At 44.3% G+C, this 20,365-nt stretch overlaps 2 protein-coding genes across 2 annotated transcripts in view; both read left to right on the top strand.

Moving 5' to 3' along the window:
* The window catches only part of EI24 (EI24, autophagy associated transmembrane protein), a 45,067-nt gene extending 28,365 nt beyond the window's left edge, over positions 1-16,702 (top strand). The window contains exons 3-11 of the mRNA XM_019508929.1: positions 553-698; positions 3,091-3,151; positions 4,103-4,169; positions 8,127-8,251; positions 10,029-10,148; positions 10,451-10,562; positions 12,843-12,954; positions 14,239-14,313; positions 15,049-16,702. Coding sequence (XP_019364474.1) covers positions 553-698; positions 3,091-3,151; positions 4,103-4,169; positions 8,127-8,251; positions 10,029-10,148; positions 10,451-10,562; positions 12,843-12,954; positions 14,239-14,313; positions 15,049-15,211 — 981 coding nt within the window. The 3' untranslated portion in view covers positions 15,212-16,702. The remainder of the gene's footprint in view (positions 1-552; positions 699-3,090; positions 3,152-4,102; positions 4,170-8,126; positions 8,252-10,028; positions 10,149-10,450; positions 10,563-12,842; positions 12,955-14,238; positions 14,314-15,048) is intronic.
* A 3,462-nt stretch (positions 16,703-20,164) lies between these two features.
* Positions 20,165-20,365, top strand: part of STT3A (STT3A, catalytic subunit of the oligosaccharyltransferase complex) — a 30,158-nt gene continuing 29,957 nt past the window's right edge. Inside the window, exon 1 of the mRNA XM_019508916.1 lies at positions 20,165-20,234. The gene's annotated coding sequence lies outside the window, so the exon portion shown is untranslated. The remainder of the gene's footprint in view (positions 20,235-20,365) is intronic.

The following is a 20,365-nucleotide window of genomic DNA, read 5'->3' as shown; positions in this document are numbered from 1 at the left end:
CCCCCCCCCCCCCCCCCCACCTCCTGGAGCATGTTTATAAATGCCCATACTGTCTTACATTCTTAAACCATCATGCACATCATCAGTGCTTTGCAGCTGTCTTTTCTCAGACCTGTCTTAAGTAGAGAGATTTACACTGAAAGGGAGTACTGGACAGCTTAGTTCTCTAAAATGGAGATTTTTGTTATTTTTCCAAAGGCTGCCAATTCAGGAAATGTTTACCTAGAATTCATTTTCATTGCATTTAAATTTATTTTGTAATTCATACTTTGCCCTGCAGAATTTGTAGTGTAGAGCATCATTTTAGTATTATGTGTAGTATCAGAGAAACAATCCTGCTGTTTTCACTGTTCCCAACTGAATGAATTGTACAGAAACAGATTTGTAAAATTCTTTCAGGTTCCGTTATCTAGAATTATACCAATAATGCAGATAACTTACTAATAATACAGGTAACTTGTATAAAGATGATTTTTAAAGTGACAACAGTCATTTTAACATTTCCTTTTGAAGTAAGTTGAGATGATATGTGTTGCTTCTTTATGTCTGCAGGGAATTAAGGACTCCATCTGGGGGATCTGCACAATCTCTAAGCTGGATGCCCGGATCCAGCAGAAAAGGGAAGAGCAGAGAAAAAAGAGAGCAAGCAGTGCACTTGCCCAGAGGAGAGCACAGAGTGATGAGAAAAAGCAGGAGAAGTGAGTACATGAACTTGAGTGTCAAATGCTTGAGAATTTGTGTGTGGACTCTGTCTGCCACCTACAGAAATGTAATGATTTGAATCTCAGGTAGCAACAGACGTTGTCTGATTTCTCATTTGTGCTGCCTTAAAAATTTTCACGTGACAGGGAAATCAGGGGCACAGCAAAAGGTCTCTGCCACTTTATTGCAGCAGTCATCTGCTACCTTGTGGCACTTTCCCAACTGCCCCAAACCCGCACTGTGGTGGGGGGAAAGTGCTTCCCTGTGTAGCGAGCCCCAGGCTGGCTGTGCAAGGAGAACACCTGATGTTCCCCTCTGCCCCAGACCCATGCTGGGTAGCAGAACACCCAGCATTCCTTGCTGCTCCAGACTCATGGTGAGGGGAAAGTGGAGAAGGAGATCACACCACCCTTTGTCCCACACCACCAAGGGTGGGACAAGGGGCGATGTGTGTTTTACCCAGTTAATCTATTTCTAGTCTCAGAGGTCTCAAATGAGTGGAAAAACTTTGACATCTGCATGAAACTTGGAACAATGTAGTTGCAAGGCAGTTTTTCCCCCCATAAATGTGCATTATTTCAGTTTAGTCCAGGTAAGAGGTAATTTGAGATAAGTGAGGATTTAAGGCATGTAGACTTCTACTTCTGTCTGCAAGTGTGAAAATTTTCATGCATTTGGGTAAAAATACCCAAATGAAATATGCCCCAAAAATTTGGGAGAGACCCTGTTCCCCCGAGCACTACCAGGAGTAACTAGAAATAATGGCCATAAGTTGACTGAGAGTAGGTTCAGGCTGGACATCAGGAAGTGCTACTTCACTGTCAGGGTGGCTAGGATCTGGAACCAACTTGCAAGGGAAGTGGTGCTTGCTCCTACCCTGGGGGTCTTCAGAAGGAGGCTAGATAATCACCCTGCCGGGGTCGTTTGACCCCAGCATCCTTTCCTGCCTATGGCAGGGGGTTGGACTTGATGATCTGCTCAGGTCCCTTCCGACACAACCAACTATGAAACTATGCCCGTATCTTTAAGAACCTGCAACCTGAAAGCCAGTAAGTCTCTGAAATATGTTTGAAAATAGTTTACAAGTATAACTGCATTTATTAGTGAACTTTCATTGAAATCTAAGAGCAATAGATAGAAAATTTGTTAAAGGAACTGACTGCCACAACATCTCATTGAGGCTAACAGCTTAGTGAGATTCAGCAATTGTATATGGATAATGAGGGACACATATCCTAAAGTTTAAAGGTTTATGAAGGTGATGGATACCAGAAGCTTCTGGGATGGGCCACTTGTACAGATGGGATACTGACCACATGGATTACCAGCCTGATCCAGTTTTGCAATTCTTATCTTCTCTGGCTGTTCTGTTATGGGATCTTGGAAAAAAGCTCTCCCTATACAGCTTTGCCCTCATACCTCTAATTTGATCTGCGGGCCTCTTGCAGTCCTGTGTAGAGCATGTAGAGCAGCAGTTATTTCCCAGTCATTCCTGTTCAAGGATCTAGGAAAACATCTGGGAAAATATCTGCTGAAGGCTAAAAGGCAATAAACATATTTCCACTGCAGATCAAAACAGAACCTTAGCCCCAAATTATGACAGTATTTGTCTCAATGTGCTAATTAATATTGAATTGATTTCTGCACTAAAGCAGGAGTTAACATCTTAAAATCAGTTTCAACTAACTGGTCTAAATTAATGTCTAGAGACATGTTTAGCACCTTGTGTGAGACACTTTTTTTGTCTGGAATGACTGCAGGAGTTAAAGGTCTCTGAAATTTCATGGATTGGCTATTTTGAAGGTCTTTTCCCCCTAGTGTTAACATGTGCAAAAACGGTTTAAATTTTAATGCGATTAAATATTCTGTCTTGAGATTACAAATATTATAACTAATAGGTATTGTCGCTTTGTATTTCCACACTTGTTCTGATTTTAAATGCAACTTTAACTTTGAATTTCTGGGGTTTTTAATTCTTGTTTTTTGAGATAATTATAAGAGCCCTGTACATTCTTTTATCCAGAATTACAGCTACAAACTCTAATCCCATTTTCCACTTGTTTGGAAATTGGCATTAGTTACATGCTCTTCCTGATATCCAGTCTTAATCTTCTTCCTTCTGTGGGAAATTTACCGGTATGTTTGATTGAGCATATATTATGAGTATGCACACAGATACACACCCTTTAAAATTACAGTGCTTCAGACTTAAATTCTGTTACTGGAATTAAGTTGGAATCCTACTAATGTAGTAGGCAACTTGGAAATATGTATCTAAAGTATGAGAGAGAAGGAATTTCAATAATACATGATGTAGGAGGTAGTTTATTTTAAAAAAGTAGCTAGACTTGTACAGATCTCATGTATGTCTGTCTTATTGTTCTCCAGTGAACCTCGGATAGTAAGCCGAATTTTTCAGTGTTGTGCATGGAATGGAGGTGTATTTTGGGTAAGTACTTCTTTTTGTTAGTACCTAACTTAAAAATGTAAGCACTAGTTAAAACCAGTGCACTGTTTCAGTGCTTTGGTGCTTTCAAGGGTGGTATGTTGGCTTGGCTGCCCTGCCAAATTGGAAGGCATTACAAATTGTGAGAGAAACCAGTGAGTTTAAGTCTTGAGTTTTTATCTAAAGGGACCCTACTTAGGATATTTAAATGAGCTCTTATACACCTTAAACAGACCAGAATGTTAACCTGGAGTCTGTTTTTTAAGTCCCTTTCTTTGTTCCAAAGTGATCATATGGAGTCTACTCTGCTACTCCAATGAAGTGAATATTACTTTTCCTCAGCTCTGTTCACCCAATAAGTGTTAATGGGTCGGTGAGGGTTATTCATGATTGTAGTGGATGTTTTGTAGTTTAATTAAATTGCTTTTCTGTTTTCATCTTCCATTAGACTCTGTCGTGATATGAGAGGAATCAGTGTGGAAATATTGATGGGAAACTGTTCAATTATATATTTTGGTTGTATTTAAGTAGAGCAGCAGTTTTTTGGTGCTCTGCACTGATGCATCATTATGTTTAATGTTTAATGCATAGCATGCAGACACTGCCATTAAGCAGAATGAAATATCTGCATGAAATTTTCCTTAAATCTGTGTTTACAGATCTCTCTGCCAATATATTAAAGTTCTTGCCCCTGTTTGAGGGTGGGGTATTTACATGTCAGATAGAAAACAGACTTTCTGCCGGTCATACTGAATGGTTTTGGAAATGTCAGTGAAATGAGGCAAGAGGGTACCTTCAGACAGGTTCCTGCATGAAACAGATGCTTCCAGCATCCCATATTTAATCTCTCTGGAACAGATTGGGTTGATGAGTAGATATAGTAGTAATAGAAATGAATATATGATCACTAGTAATAAAAACTTTTTTGTTTTCCATGTTGTCTTTTTTCTGTAGCTTAGTCTCCTTCTGTTTTACCGAGTATTTATACCTGTACTTCAGTCAGTTACAGCACAAATAATTGGTAAGTGTGTAGCTTCTTTTTAAAAAATTGCTAGCACAACAGCCCACTTCTGGGTAAATGATTCTCTGATATCTGCATAGTCAATAGAAGAGGCCATGCCATTATGTGCTCTTCCTCATGCCTGTCTCTGCTTTGAATTATTTTCCTCTCTTGGGGAAAAATCCTTAGCGTTTGAGTGTCTACAGCTCCTATGGACTTGAGAGAGGAATGTGAATGTCTAGCACATCTCAGTATTTGGCTTAGCCATTGTAGCATGCTATCCTTTTCCTCTTGGTTTTGTGTGCTGATGTTGCTTTATCGTTTTGAGTGAACTGACTCGCTTGTTGAGATTTTCAGTACCTAAAGAATTTGTGTGTTTGGCTTTCATTAACATAAATGGGAATTGATTATCCAGATTCCTTGGGCAGCTCTGAGAATCTTAGCTAAACTTTGTTTCCTTTTATTTTTTTGCTATGAAAATTTACGTGCCAATCTTGTCACACTAAGCAACATTAAACTGTATTACAGTGAGTCTATTAACATTGTTTTGTATTAAACAGAAAACCAGGCAGATGGGTAGTTTTGCTGCTAACAGACTGGAAAGGGGAAAGAGGTTTTTTTCATGAATTCTGTTTAGTATTGAGCTAGTTGTTTTCAATCTGTGTGGGAATCTTGCTCCAACATGTAATTCTGTGTTATTTAAAAATATTTATAGCGAGTCTCATCACATACCTTCCCTTTATTGAGACTTAGTTTCCAAATAGTTTACAATATGTAACATAAAAATTTACACTTTGAAAGGAGTTTTTCATTGCTATACACTCTTAGAAACAAGTAACATCTAAAACTATTAGCATATCTTATTCCTGACAATTTTATATTTTGAAAGATTCCTAATTTATCAAATCATAGAGATGTTAGGGGTCATCTTGTCCGAGCCACTACATGAATGCAGGAACACTCTTCCTAAACTATCTCTGCCCATGTAGCCTCCTTCTGAAAACCTCCACTGAAAAAGGTCTCCAGCTTTTTTATGGTGAAGATCATTTTTTGGAAGTAAAGGGCACCCCAGGATCTACCGCCCCCAACCCCCCAGGGCCACGTGGCAGGGGGCTCTTGCCGCTGGGCACAGCCCACTGGAGGCCCGTGGGGCCTGTGCTCCTGCCCCCCCACCTGTGCTCTGGGATGAGGTGGCTGCTGCTGCAGACTGCCTACTGTGCCTGGAGCACAGGGTGGGGGGCCACAGGCTCCCAAGGTCTCTGGGCTGTGCCCAGCGATGGGAGCCCTCCCCATGTGCTCTGGACCACAGAGACTTCCAGACTCAGCCGGGTCAGAGCCTGACGTCACATTTGTCTGGCCACCAGGCAGGCATGGCTCAGCACAGCAAGGTGGCAGCACAGAAGTGTGGTGAGGCTCTGGCCTGGCCAAGTCTGGGACTCTGCGGCCCAGGTGCATGGGGAGGGGGGGCTTCCATCACTGGGCGCAGCCTGGCAGAGGCCTTGGGAGCCTGTGCCCACCCCCACCTATGCTCTGGGCACAGTGGTCAGGCAGCAACAGCTGCCTTGTCCCAAACACAGGTGGGGGTGGTATGGGCCCCCGAGGCCTCTGTCAGGTTGCGCCCAGTGGCAGGAGCCCCCACCCCACGCACCCCTGGGCTGCGGAGAGTCCCAGACCTGTCTGGGTCAGGGAGTCCCTGCTGCTTAGCTGAGCCGCACATGCACATGGCCAGCTGCAGTGGGACTCGAGGTGCACAGCAGCTGCCTCTGCTGCCACAGAGATAGGGAGGGAGTCCCCCGTGTCACAGAAGGAGGCCCCGGGCTCCAATCCTTCCACCACCCAGCAGGGCTGGGGCCTCACTTATCTTCCCCTGCTCCTGGCTTGGCTGCACAGTCAGGCATTCACCATGGGGACCTTGATCTGGCTCCTGCCCCTTCCCTCCCCCACAGATTGACCTGCTGAGGCTGGGCAGTGGGTATGTGCATGCATGCATGTCCAGCTGTCCCCCCAGCTCAGGATCTACGCAAAGAGGCTCTGGGACCTACCTGTAGATCGGGATCCCCAGGTTGGGGACAACTGTTCGCCAGTTTCCCTGAAAAGTCTCATAAATGCTTGTAAAGTAGTGAGAAGTTCAGTGAATATCTCCATGCATCTTCAGGATCCTCAAGTTGTTAAAATCATTGGAAGGAAGCCTTAATATTGAAAGCAAATATAAAATCCAATGTCTTAAAAAGTGAACAGATGGGAATAAGAAAATATATGAGCTTTAGGGATTGACTGCCAGTAGGAATTAGGGGTGGCTTTCTTCAGGTCACTGGAAACTGTTTGTTAGCAGTGAGTCACATGCTTCTTGGAAGAGAAGATCTCTTCCAAGGATATCAGTAAACAATAGGCTTCTTCAGCTCTCTCTCATGTGAAAAGGAACTTCAGCATAGATCCAGAACTCCTACAAGCAGGCTGGGTAAATAGTTCTGCCTTGCCTCAATATAGGCAAGTCCCCAGTGTGTTTGGGCTTGGAGAACACTGAAAAATCGTGAAGAACTCACTTTGATTAATCTGTTCCTCAGTAAGTTCTTCTCTTATATAAACATGCACATTTGAATCTTCAGCAGTCTGTTTCAGTAATTTGCTCCTATCTGTTGTGGGGGGGGAGGATGGAGTGAGTGGAATTGACTGTAATTCTTGGCAGGGTCCCCAGCACTTAAAATACTGAATGTTAAAGACGTTCCTAGCTTCTTCACTGTCTCTTTGCCTGTCTGCCTCTCATGCTTCTCACCAGCAATTTCTTTAGTCACTGTTTCTCTTTCTCTGCTTTCCTCTGCAGTCTTTTCTCTTGCCCTCCTACTACACATTTCTGTCCACCATAAATTTCATAGACATTAGGGCTGGAAGGGGTCCTGCCCCCTGCCTAAAGGGCAGGAAGTCAGCTGGCGCCAGATCACCCCAGCAAGATAAGCATCCAAGCATTTCTTAAAGGTATCCAGAGTAGGTGCTTGCACCACTTCTGGGGGGAGTCTATTCCAGATTCTGGAGACTTGGATGGTAAACAAGTTTTTCCTTTCTCCAATGTAAAACAGTCTTCCAGCAGTTTGTGATCATATTTTTTTTTTCTGCCACTTCCTACTTTTCTCCCTTTCCATTCATGTATTCTGGTTTTTTCATTTATCCCTTTCTTCCAGTCGCTGCATGCACTCTCCCTGTCTGCATTTGTATTCTGAACTGTTCCTTTAACTGTTGCTCTTTTTTTTTCCCCATGTTGGGTATACTGCTAGTGTTTTCAGAAAATAAATGTCAACCCCAAATGTTAATCCTCAGTGACACAAGAAGAAACTATGTTCTTACCCATACTATGAAAAATTGAAAGCCATTGCTTTTGATGTAATGGAGTACATATATCCTAGAATTAGCCATTGTTTCCCTATGGAAACATAGGTGCTAGGATATTTTTGGCAGTAAATAAAGATCAAGTGGGTGAAAATGGGTACAGAAGGTACAGCAGAACCTGAAGCTTTTTTATAGGGATGGTTCACAACTCTTAGTTTGCTGCAGGTTGCCTAATTAAAAACAAATTGCTCATTCTTTCACTTCAGAGGATTCTGCTTCTCTGATCACCTGGAGAACAGTCATGGTCCACAGCTGATCAGAGAAAAATGCTGACCTTTGAAATAAAAGCTGCAGCAAACAGCTGGTACACTTACACCTCTTCAGTCCTCCGCAGCTGTTTGCTGTGGCTCTTAACACAGGAAGATACTTTGCAAATCTCCATCTTCCATCCTAACCGTGAAAAATATCTGGGTTCCAATGCACATTGTGGAAAATGTTGTTTTTACTGATCTCCTTTTTTTTATAGTAAGGCAGACTATCACGTGTACAAAGGAAGCTGTTGCTAGGTATTTTTCTGTGGTAATTTTAGGTACGCAGTCTGAAATGAAGAGAATCCTATGTGTCTGTCTAATACGGACCTGACTTATTCTTTTGAAGGTGATCCCTCATTACACGGTGACGTTTGGTCCTGGCTGGAGTTTATCCTCACCTCCATTTTCAGTGCCCTTTGGGTTCTTCCTCTCTTCGTGCTCAGTAAAGTTGTCAATGCCATCTGGTTTCAGGTAGGTGAGGGTGACAAGAAATAGAGTTAAGCTCAACTGCTAAAGCTGGAATTTATATTGAACAAGTGATGTACAGTAGTATTTGTTGTGTTAAGGGTTGGTCAGTTATGACCAGATCTGTAGTGCAGCTTGCAGCCTCCTTATTTTTAGTGTGAAGGGTGGCCACTCTAGTTGCATGCTGATAACATGTGCAGACTGCTCCTCAGTCATAAATGAGCTTTAATCTGATTTAGTCAATACAGTGATTCTCGACCAGGGTGCCACAGCATCTTTTTGAGGGTGCCATGGGGTACTGCTATATTAGCACTATTTGAATTACACTTGCATGTGATTCAGACAATAAACTCCAAGGCCACATCCACACGAACGTGGACATTTACCCCGGGTGGGGTAGGGGAGGCTGGGGCCAGCACTGGGCTGGCCCCGGCAGACTTACTTGAGGTCCTAGGGGCCTCCTGGGGCTGCAGCAGTGGTGATCCTGCTGCTCAGAGCCTCGCCGGCAGCCAGAACATGGTTCCGGCCAGCCAGGCTCCAGTTTTGGGTGACTCATGCTGCTCCGTGCCACTCTGCTTTTTTTTGGACCCCTGGATATCCCAGGGGTCAAAAAAACCCAGTGCAGCGAGCAACTGAATGTGTGGTGTGTGGCGCCACAGACACGTCTGCAGCATTGCATATTGTATGGCCACGATGATCTGGACGCAGCCAAATATTTCAAATAGGACTCCAAAGTGTCAAAAACATTCTAAGCTGTTGATGTCTTTCTGCCTTCTTTACAACGGAAGAATTGCCCTATTATTTTTCAACTAAAAAAAATGAGGAAAAATAAGAGCTGGCATTTTCCAAGGGGTTCCTTTAGTCTAACAAGGGGTGCCTTGAATCTAAAAAGGGTGAGAACCACTGATTCAGTGTGCAGTAGGTAGGTTCACTAACTTGTGACAAGATGTAAGGATGGCCCATGTTGAAACATAGGTATCCCTATGGTCTATTAAGTATGATGCCATAAAAAACAGTTCTGCATGAAGGTTATTTTTCCGGATGTCCTTACTTATCACTGTCACAGTGGGGGGGATGTTTGCGGGTGCATTGTGTTTCATGCTGATGTTTATGCTGCAGACAGCTTGCTGCTTTCTGGGACAGATGACCATCACATTCAGCTGTTCTCCTCTTCCTATCCCCTTGTCTTTTTTTTCTTGCCACAATTATTATGATCATCAGTATGTTTGGAAATTGTTGCACGGAGGCAACCTGGTGCTTGATTCAGAGTGAGGACTGGGAATCAGTCCCAGTGTGGCCCTTTGCTTTCCAGGGTAATAGGCTATGTATTTTGGCAGTATTCTGCAAGGACAGTTGCTGGAAATATCTAAATGCATAAGCTCCCCTGATTTGACACTAGCCCAGTTTCAAACCACTTTGGGCAAGTAACTTTGGGTATTACCCATAACTGTGTCTCGTTGTAATCTCTCTGTTATCAAGGTACCAGCGTATAGTGTGCAGTTCTCTCTTTAGCTTGAGGCAGAATCCTGCTTCACTTATGTGCACAAGTGGCTTTTATCCAGCTGCATAGCTGCCATTTTGGGCACATATGCACAATTTGCAATCCTACTCTGTGTGCAGTCTAGCTATACAAACTACACGACGTGGCTACTGAGCATGCATATATGCATCCTGTAAATGTGTTCTGTGGTATTTGCCATGCTGACTGCAGATCAGTAGTGCACTCACTGGAGTTAATTTTCTTGTTAATTAGTTCCTGAAATGTCTGTGTGTCTGTTTTCAGGACATCGCGGATTTGGCTTTTGAAGTTTCAGGAAGAAAGCCTCATCCCTTTCCCAGTGTCAGTAAAATCATTGCAGACATGTTGTTTAATCTTTTACTACAAGCACTCTTTCTTATCCAGGTGAGATGAGACCTGTTTGGATTCTGTATGTGGGCTAGTAGAGAATGCAGGTGCATACTTATTGACTGGATGGGCAAGCTGTGAGTAGGAGACTGGGAGTATCAATTTGCTCAGTTTCCTGTATATAACAATGTGACAGGAGGAAGGTGGGATCGGGGCGGGGGGAGGGAGGGAAATAAAACTAAAACCATGGCCCTTCCAGTCATCCAGTTCCATGTCACTCTAGGAGGAAGAAAAATGAATGGTGCTGTACAAACTCTGTAGAAAGCAAAATCATTGTTTTTTTTTCCCTTGCACTTCAGGGGATGATCGTGAGCCTTTTCCCAATCGATATCATTGGTCAGTTGGTTAGCCTCCTGCACATGTCACTGCTCTACTCCCTGTATTGCTTTGAGTACCGATGGTTTAACAAAGGTGAGTGCTACCCTTGACTTTCAAGGCTAACAGGGCATGTGTTCAGCAATAGTCTGCAGGGACAGTTGTTAGAAATATTTAATTGTATGAGGTCCCTTTTATATGACAGCTCTGTTTCAATCCAGTTCCTCTAGCAAGTAACTGTTTCTCTTTTTTATGATAGTGCCAGAGTATAGTATGGTGCTCTCTTAGGACAATGACTCCCTGACATGTTTGTGGATTGTTTTTCAGAAGACTTAAATCTTGTTGAGCTGATGCTTATTGTGTTGTAAACATAAGAGGGATGTAACCAGAAGATGTTTCTTGCTTGTGATAAATTACCTTCCTGCCTGCTTCTCCACTTTTGGATTTTCAAGTGCTTCAGTATGGGGATAAATATAGGTGCTGAGACATTGCCTGGTGGTGAGTCAAGCCAGCAAGATGTAGAAACAAAATACTTACTTCAGAAGCATCTGGAAGCACTTCAGAACAGGATTTGAGATCCCGCCATTGTGGGGATGGCATAGGTCATACAAGATGGAACAGCCATGCCACTGGTCATGCAAGAAACAGTTCAGTTGGGAGAGTAAAGCAGGGGTCAGCAATCCTCAGCATGTGTGCCAGAGCCATAGCATGTGAAGGCATTTTGCTTAGCATGTGTGCCTCAGGGCAGGTGGTAGGAAAGAGGCCCAGGCTGCACTGCCACCATAAAGATTGGGCCCCTCATGCCTTCCCTGCTATCCACCCAGAGATGTATGGTGTGCACCCACTACTGGCAAGAGGCTGGACCAAGACTCTGCAGACGCTGGTGCAGCTGCTTGCAGCCTCCCTGCCGCCTTCTGTGAGCAGCCCGGAATCTCTGGTGGGTAGTAGGGGCATGCCCAGGGCCTGGGCTGGCTGTAGCAGGTGGCCAGGAGGTGCAAGCACCTGCACTGTGGTCCATGGAGCCCCAGCCCAGCTTATTACCAGCAGTGGCTACATGTGTGCTTTGGGGCAGATGGCGGGTAAGGGGCTGTGCTGCAATAACAAGGATTGGGCCCCTTGCAGCTCCCCTCCCATCCAGCCCTGGCACACCAACATCTTCCGAATAGAGGCTGTGGGTGTTTTTGGTACTCTGCCCAAAAAAGGTTGCTGTCATTGCTGACTCCTGCAGTAAAGTATTGGCTGCAGCATTGGGTTGTCATCCATTCCTTTAGAAGGTGCTGTGGGACCATTTTCACTTGAAACGTGTGCCATAAATTGACAGAGAGAACTTGACTTCAGCATCTTATCTGAAGTCTGGCCCTAGTGACAACACAACTAACTCATTTCTTTTTTGTGTTCCATTGTGGTGAGTCCAGATCCTGGCAGGATCTTTATTCCGTATCTTCCAGATGAGAACGCAGCCTACTGTCACACAGGCATCTGTGAAATGCACATGCCATTTCAGTCCTTTTAACCTGATCAGCATGAATTGCTATAGCTGACTTGTTGCCCAGAAGTTCTGTGATTAGATGTTTTGGTTGTGTTGCCCTGTGTGGAAATATTCTGCTGCTTGATCATTCAGGTAATAGAAGAGATTATAAATAGCAAAATGGTGTTTGAAACAGAACAGAAAGATAAGAATAGAAGAATAAACATTTGCTTGAAGGGTAGATGCAAGCTGTAATTTTCTGGGTGACTCCTAATTGAAAAGCCTTAAATGTAATCCTATTCTGATGTAGTTTTCAATTTTTCATGGAATTCTCAGCCAACAAACAAAACCAAGGTTCTTTTGTGTAAAGTTTCTTCAACTCCAAGATGCTGCATTTTTCAATTCCATGGAATTGACTCCAATAGAAACTAATCCAAAATGAGTGGAAAGAGGAAACATTTAATTTTGGAGCCTTTTGAAGTTTAAATTTAGCTATAGAAAAAAAACACCAGAGGAAAGCCAGACTTTCCTGTGTAATGCTAGAGCTCAAAATTAGGAACGAGCCAATGATGTCAGATAGGGCCAGCCTTGGATAGTTACTTCCACCTGGCTTTGGTTAAGTTGCCTCACTTACATAATCTTCTCCAGCAAAGACAAGAGAAGAACAAGGACTATATGGATCCAGTAAACTTAAATTTCTGTTTTTTTTGCTGCAAAATGACAAAATGCCTACATTGTTAGACTCCGATGAACACCAGATTTTAGAGGTTTGTAAATTAGAAGTCCCTTCTCAGATTTTATTCCAACTTGGTACCATAGTCTGAAACTTCACCAACTGCAATTGGTATTTTTTTTTAACCCAAGACTTTTCTGTTCATATCCTTATTTTAACTTTGTATTTTTACCAGGAATTGAAATGCATCAGCGGTTATCCAACATTGAGCGGAACTGGCCCTACTATTTTGGATTTGGTTTACCACTGGCTTTTCTCACTGCAATGCAGTCCTCTTATATCATCAGGTAATTCTCATTTTAGATTGGGAGCATTGGGTGATCTGTTCTTTGAGGAAATAAATGCAGAGATAACATGTTCCCCAAAGACCAACAGAAGTATATGTCTTCTCCAAAATGTCACCAGAGCTCTGTATTCTTCTCCCTTTCCCACCACCTCCATCTGTCCCTAAGTGGGAGAAGTGTCTCCACACTGATAATATAATGGAAAATAGTTCTTGCCAGCATGTAGGTGAAAGACAATAAAACGGGGAAGTGCACTGAGAAACAAGGAAGACTTAAAATATATATATATTTAGAACACTAAGATTCAGTGCAGATTTTTCTGTAGGAAGCCATGCAGTTAAAAGACCTATTCAAATCATAGTATATTCTTGCCCTGCTAGATTGAATATAGTGGAGATAGTGGCTGGAAAAAATTCACATCTCTTTGCTAACCAATGAGATGACATCATTGCTGCTTGCTTTTCAGTTTCTCATCTTGTTCTGACTCTTCTGTAACTTTCTTTCTGGCTTTTGAATATGCTTACAGTTAGAGTCAGCCTTCCTGGCATGATTTCTCTTGTGCCTGTAATACAGAGCAGTAAGCAGTGCTAGCAGTGAGCACAGCTGATTTATTATTGATGCAGATATGCTGTATCTCTGTCAGTCTTGCCTAAGGTAATGCGGACAGCAGAGGTATAAGAGGTAAACCCAATTCCGATGTCAAGCTGTGCATGTTTCTTTTTGTACTGAGTGATTACACTCATAAAAACACTGCAGAGGATCCCAGCAGACATTTTAAGCACACCCAGGTTCTCCCCAGAAATTGTGTTTGTTATTTATATTTTCCATGCCCATCACTCTTCTTCCACATGACTGAATAAGGCTGTAGTGAAATTTTGGTGGCTGCAGTAGTTCTTCAGTGGCTCTGTGTAGCCTGCCGTTTATGAATCTGTCCTGTAATGCTTATAGCAATCTCTACATAATACAAAGATACAGCATATGGAAACTACAGGTTTAGACATAGGTACTGTCTTGAATATGCAGGATATAATTCCCTCTTCAAGGGCAGAACAGCAGTCATCTGCATCATCTATGTGAATTCATGGCTTCGGCTGGCTGTTTGATTCACTGGGTTGGCTGTTTGATTTCCCCTGGGTGGAAACACATTTCTTTTCACGTGCTTCCATTCACTGCAGATTCTAAGAGGGTTTTCTATTATATGGGTGGACATTTTTTGTATTGCCCTATTATGACACCAGCCTGTAGTAATTAAGACCAATGACTGAATGTGCCTTTTCCATTTTGCAGTGGCTGCCTGTTCTCCATTCTTTTCCCTCTGTTTATTATCAGCGCCAATGAAGCAAAGACACCTGGGAAAACATAGTAAGTCTTTAGTAAAGGAAACTCAGGGGTTTATTTTAACTAATGCCATGTTAGATGCAGGAAGAAGTTGCACTTGATTCAATTACCTAAAAGGGAACAAACATTATAACAGTCCTGTGTCTGGTAGATAAATACATCTCTGGGAAGGTTAGTTACATTAAGGAAAGAATGCTCATGATGAGGTTCTTTCACTAGCTTAAAATAAGAAAAATTAAACTGGATTTTATTAGCAAGGAGGATGCTGCATTAATTTTGTGAAAGTATTTTGAAGGGAGGGTTGTGCTTCAGAATGTGGTCAGACCTTGTTACACCCTTTAGTTCTTCAGTCACATGCCTCAAGCTAAGGCTGGGGATCCCAGAGCCTGGTATTCTGAAGTTACCATCAGCTCCACTCTCATCTGCAGTTTCATGCCTTTGAAGCTAGACTAACTCCAGTTATGCAGACTGCTCTGTCCTCCCTGCAGAAATGCAGGATTGCCGCATCCCATTCTTGCATGTGAGGGGTGACAGCATTGTCTCCTTCAGTCTGTTAGAGTGGAATGTAGCTATGGTTCCACTAGCCTGTGCTCTGAAGGAGCATATCGTCCTGTAATGTACAAAAATGGACAAAAAGTATAAAAATGGACAAAAAGAACTTTGTACTGTGTTGTTGGATTAGAGTACATGCAGTGAGGGGCAGTAATGGGGAAGAGACTTGACTTGGAATGGAAGCTCATAGCATTTGTTTTCTTTCAGCCACTTCCAGCTGCGTCTTTTTTCTTTAGTGGTTTTCCTCAGCAACAGACTCTTTCACAAGACAGTTTACCTTCAGTCCACCCTGAGCAGCTCTTCCTCCGTGGACAGACTGCCCACTCCTCATCCATCCCCTGCCAAACAGAAGGCTGCTTTGGGGCACTGAACTACAACCAAAGCGGGGGCATCATCCTTGGCTGCTACATATGCCCCTGTAACCCAAGGACCGGCAGGACCCATTCTGCCAAGGGGCTTGAGCATGTCCTACCAAACACTGTCAAAAGCCCCATCTGGACATTGGTTTTTGTGTCCCATTGAAAGTGTGGATGGAAATTTTGGGGAAAGTCTGGATTTTTAACACCTTTGAGTTTTAAAAAGCCGGGTTCTCTGTGCTTGTTTTATAGAGTGTAACAGACCTGTGCCTGTACTGTTTTGTATGCTCTTTTCCTGTGCCATCTCCCCCCTATCCCAGAAAGAATGATTTTGTAATCCATATTTTGCTGTAGTTTTGTGAAGCTGATGGGAGTCTCTACAGTAGGTTGCCCAACTGTTGGGTTCCTTAATGATCATCATCATTTGTATACTGTAACTCAGGTCAGGGTTTTGTAATTCCTGCTGTGCTGAAAAGCAGAATTGGAAGACAAACTAGATCATGCTGATCTAGGGGCAAGATAAGTCTATACAGAGAGGGGACTCTCCCTTCCTGCACTATCTAATGAGCTTCATTCAAGCTCTTTCTGTTGTCTGGCAAATTTGGGTCTGTTGTCAATACAAGACCTGGACAAGTGCCACCTTTCAGTATCCAGTATGTGTACTGGAGGGCATGACTTTCCCAGAAATGAAGCAAATTCCTCACCTAAACAGCAGAATGTTGGGTTTTGGTTTTTTTTAATAAAAACAAAAATATTGTTTTGGAGCTGGTGAAAGATCCTTCTGAAACTTCAAAGGGAATTCAGAACTAAGGTCAGGGGCTGAAATGGGAACTGACTGAAATGTGTTAAATCTGTGCTTGGGTTATGAGGTTTTATGTAATTTTTTTTTGTCTCAGCAATTAGATGCTTCTAAAAATTAGTGCCTGCCAGTTTTCCATGGAGGCACCATGCAGACTGGCGGTATATAAAAGAGATAAAATTATGAGATTACAAACTGTATCCAGATAACACAAGGCAGAATTATCGATTTTCACTGGATTTGTCGGAGAACGCAGACCTGCACCAGGCCACTGCCCTGCTTAACTTAGTGTACATCTTGGAGGGAAGAGGGCTTGTTGAAGTTAACAAGAAAAGCTCCAGTATACTATTTATATTGCAATTGTTGTCCCAGTGTACCTGGAATGGTGTTAGCAGAAGTACACCTCTAAATGGTTGTGATTGCAGTGAAACTGCTTTGTCAGCTCAGGATATGTGAACTCATATATATGTGTGTAAGTCTGTGTGTGTCTGTGTGTATATATACTCTGTGTATACACAAAGAGAGAGCAATCAGTCCTGATTCTAGACAGTGTTCTTCATGCATGTAAAATTTCTGTAGGGCAGAACAGTCTATGACATTCAAAAAGCCCTTTGGTTTTTCAGAACTGAGGTCGGTCAACAGATACACTTTTCTCTAGTATTTTCACACTGAAATATTAAATGAAAAAAGTTAAAATTTGCATTGATTCTGTCTGAGTGCTCAAGCTTATTCTAACAGTAGAAGGCTAATTTTACTAAAGATGAGTCATAATTAAGAACTACATAAATAGCAGTCTACGGACTTTTAAGGTTTTGCTGGGTGGCGGAAGGGGAGGTGAGGGCTATGGTGGAGACTTGACAAAATATTTGATACAGCTTGAGACATGAGGCACAGATTTTGTATTACCCGTAAAGTTCATGAAGGAATCCAAAATGAATCTTTCAGTTTGCTACAAAGCATCCTTAGACTTGTACTAACAACAGCCACTTTGGAATACATATTTTCTTCTAGCAAGCCACAGGGAAGGGAAGGGTAAGATTCATAGTAAAATATTTAATACACAAGCATTTTAAAAGGGACTGTATAAAATCAAAATCATGTTGTAAAACCCCACAAAACTGTTTAAAGTTAGTGCAAGTACTTCAAAGCAAATAAATTAATAATTAAGGTAACTATGAATTTTATACTGCCAGCTCACTATGCAAATGTTCTTATCTTTTATTTAAAGAAGTGCATATTTCCTTTGAATGCAACAAGTGTGTGAACTGTCAAGGAGACCTAACTCCTTAAAATGTTTTGAAGAAGCAGTAATAAGCTTGTTTTGAGCTATGGCACAGAAGACAAATGACAGATGCATCATTTCAGTCTCTCTTGTCTTTTAGTAGATCTAGTCATTTCCAACCCTAACTGATTTTTCTAACAAAGAGTTTGAAGGTATGTGAACCCTAACTCTGGAGGGGCTTTCACCTCCCTGTAATATGCAGGCTATTGTATATATACTTTTTGTTCATACATACATTATAGTGGCTACAGGAATCTCATATCTCTGATAAATTAATGGTGACTGGATGGGGATGGCAGTATGGGGATGGATACACTGAGCATAGTAACTTCAGGCTAGATCCAGTAAAGAACCGAGGCATAGCAGCACTACCTTGTGGACGCACCCACACAAGATGCTGTGTCACCATAGCGATGAGCTACGGTGACATAGCTCATTGTTACAGCGATGCAGTCTCATCACACACAAACTGTGATGCAGCTGCTGCGCCACTGTAGCAACAAGCTACGTTGCCGTAGCTCATCACTATGGTGACAGAGCATCTAAAAATAACCATGCGCTGTGCGGACTGCCCTGTATCAGTGGGTACTGTGCAGTCATTTAGTACTTGCTAAAGCTTTAGCAAGTACTATATGACTGTGTAGTACCAAATGTACAGCCAGGCGTGCCTGTAGGTATCTACCTTTTAGATACTTGGTTCCCAGAACAATCCAAAAGCTGGAGTTAAGCACTGAGGCATCCTGTACAATGGATGGGCAGTCAGGTGCCTCAAAAAGACGATCTGAAGGCTCAGCCATCTTGGCTGGCTACTAGGAAACACTAATCTTAGGAGCATCTCCTGCGGTTCCAAAGCCTGTGGGTCAGTGCCTGCCTCTCTTCTTTCATAGATTCATAGATTAAGGGTCGGAAGGGACCTAGTAGATCTTCTAGCCCGACCCCCCGCCAGGGCGGGAGAACAACAAAAAACCCCAAAAAGAGACGGGACTCAAATGAGTCCAGCCAGGTAGGCATCCAGCCTCTTCTTAAAGACCCAAAAACCCGGTGGGCCACCGGGTGGCTCAAGACATATCCAACTTGGGCTACAACTTCAAGTCCCCTCCGACTTGCAACTGTGATCACCCCTGAGCTCCAACTAGTAGTCTTTGAGAAGACTGACCATGGTTCACTGAAGGGGTTGGAAGCAGCTAAGGGATAATATAACCCAGCTGTTTCAGCCTGTCATCTGTGGCCCCCTGGAGAGCCACAGACCATGTCTAAGGTGTCTACAAAAAAATAACTAATCAATCAAAAGCATGTGAATACCTACAATCACAATTCAAAGAGGTCTGCACATGAAAAAAGGTTGAAAACCATGGGTATAGCCCACATCTTCCACTTCCTGGACAACTGCTATAACCACTCGGCTCTTCCATGTTTGAAATGGCTACAACTGCTTTTTGTGAGGGGCCTGATCCTGTGAGGATGCTAGGTATACTGTGAAGGCCTCCCAGAGGCTTCCAGTACTACTACCCTAGTTTCTGGAACTCAGTTAGGGTAAGCGGGAGCTATGTGCTCAGGGTTGCACTGTTCTGCATGTGTGGGGAAGCTGAAACATCAGACTGGAAAGTGTGTTGTGAGTTCAGCTATTTGCAGGTTTAGACAGTGGCTGAGCAGGTTTGGAGATGGCAGTTTTGGATCTCTGGGCCACTAGATCCTGTCTGAAGCCCTTTTCTTTGGATTCATTTGTTGGTACCTTTCCTAGTTAAGTTTTCTTACATACACTTTTTGCTAGAACTGGGCAATCCAACTTCTGAGCAGCCAGGGGCCTTATACCACATGGCCTGCATGTGGTGGGAGCTGCACAGGTTTCCTGTGTGCACCCCTCCTGTCATGAGAGCAGGGCCGTTTTATTCCCCCTGCATCCCTGCCACCACCACCACAATCATGCAGGTGATTCCCCCTGCTGTGCAAACCTCTCCTGTCCTGCTGCCACTAAAGTGCAGGCAATTGCCACCCCACTCTGCTGCAGGTGGTCTTGGCTCCCTTGCCCCCAACCACTGACGCAAGCGTCCCCTCCTGGTGCTCGTGTGTCCTGCTGAGCTGCCCGACCCCAGAGACACCTGGCTGTGGCTGTGCCTGCTGCTGCAGTGAGAGCAATGAAGGTAGCGGCAGCCAGGCCAGAGCCCAGGGCTGTGCACCAGTCCTTCCCCGGCTGGCAGGTGGGCTCTGTTAACCCTTGCGACTTGGCAAGTCCACAGTGCTGCCTCCACGTAGTATGAGGGCGTCTCGTGGCCGAGTGGAAGGAGCTGCTGCTCCAAGATGCGCTGGTGCCAGATGTGCCCACGTTTGCGAGATTGATCCCAAACACAGCCCCGAGACTTTTGGTCCGGTGTACTAAGGTGGGAGTCCAGGGACGGGTCTGTCTGTGGATGCGTTTGCTGGTATCTTTTCTAGTTCGTTCTCGTACGCGCTGCTCCGCCGCACCACGATGCTTCTGTGAATCCCACAGCTCACAATAGAGGCCCTGCAGAAAAGCCGTCTGGCCGCCGCAGCCGCGTTCCGGGCGCCGGGTCCGGCCGGAGCCAGCCGCACTGTCTGCAAAGCTGACAGCCCTTGCCCCGCCACCGATCACGTGACGCGAGGCCCCGCCCCCCGCCGTCCCGAATCCGGACCGACACGTCACTGCTCACCTCTCAACCAAACTCTGCACTCTTGAGACTTCTTCCCCCACTTAAATTTTCACCAATCGGAGGCCACCACAGGCACGCAAGTCCCGCCCGCGACCGGATGAGGGGCAGGCCCTGCAGCCATTGAGGGCAGGTATGGCTGTTCGCATTGCCGCGCCAGCAGAGGGGCACCGGCCTGGGCCAATGGAGTGTGCCGAGGGGCGGGGCCAGCCCGCGGCTGGGCGGGGCGGTAGCAGGGGTGAGTGCACGGAGCGGATGGCTGAGGGAGCGGGGCTGAGAGCAGCTGCCAGGTGAGGGCGGCAGGGCCCGCGGGGGCTCGGGCCCTTCTGCACTGCAACGGCGCGGGCCGGGCCGGGCCGGCTACGGGGGCTCCGCTCGGCGCTGCGGAGATCCGGTGCAGCGGGGGCCCGGGACAGCGGCG

Source organism: Gavialis gangeticus, unplaced genomic scaffold, assembly GCF_001723915.1.
Source record: "Gavialis gangeticus isolate Ggan-Ray unplaced genomic scaffold, GavGan_comp1, whole genome shotgun sequence".
Classification (NCBI taxonomy): Eukaryota; Metazoa; Chordata; order Crocodylia; family Gavialidae; genus Gavialis; species Gavialis gangeticus.
The sequence above is the reverse complement of the archived record's forward strand: the minus strand, read 5'-3'. Positions and strand labels throughout refer to the sequence as shown.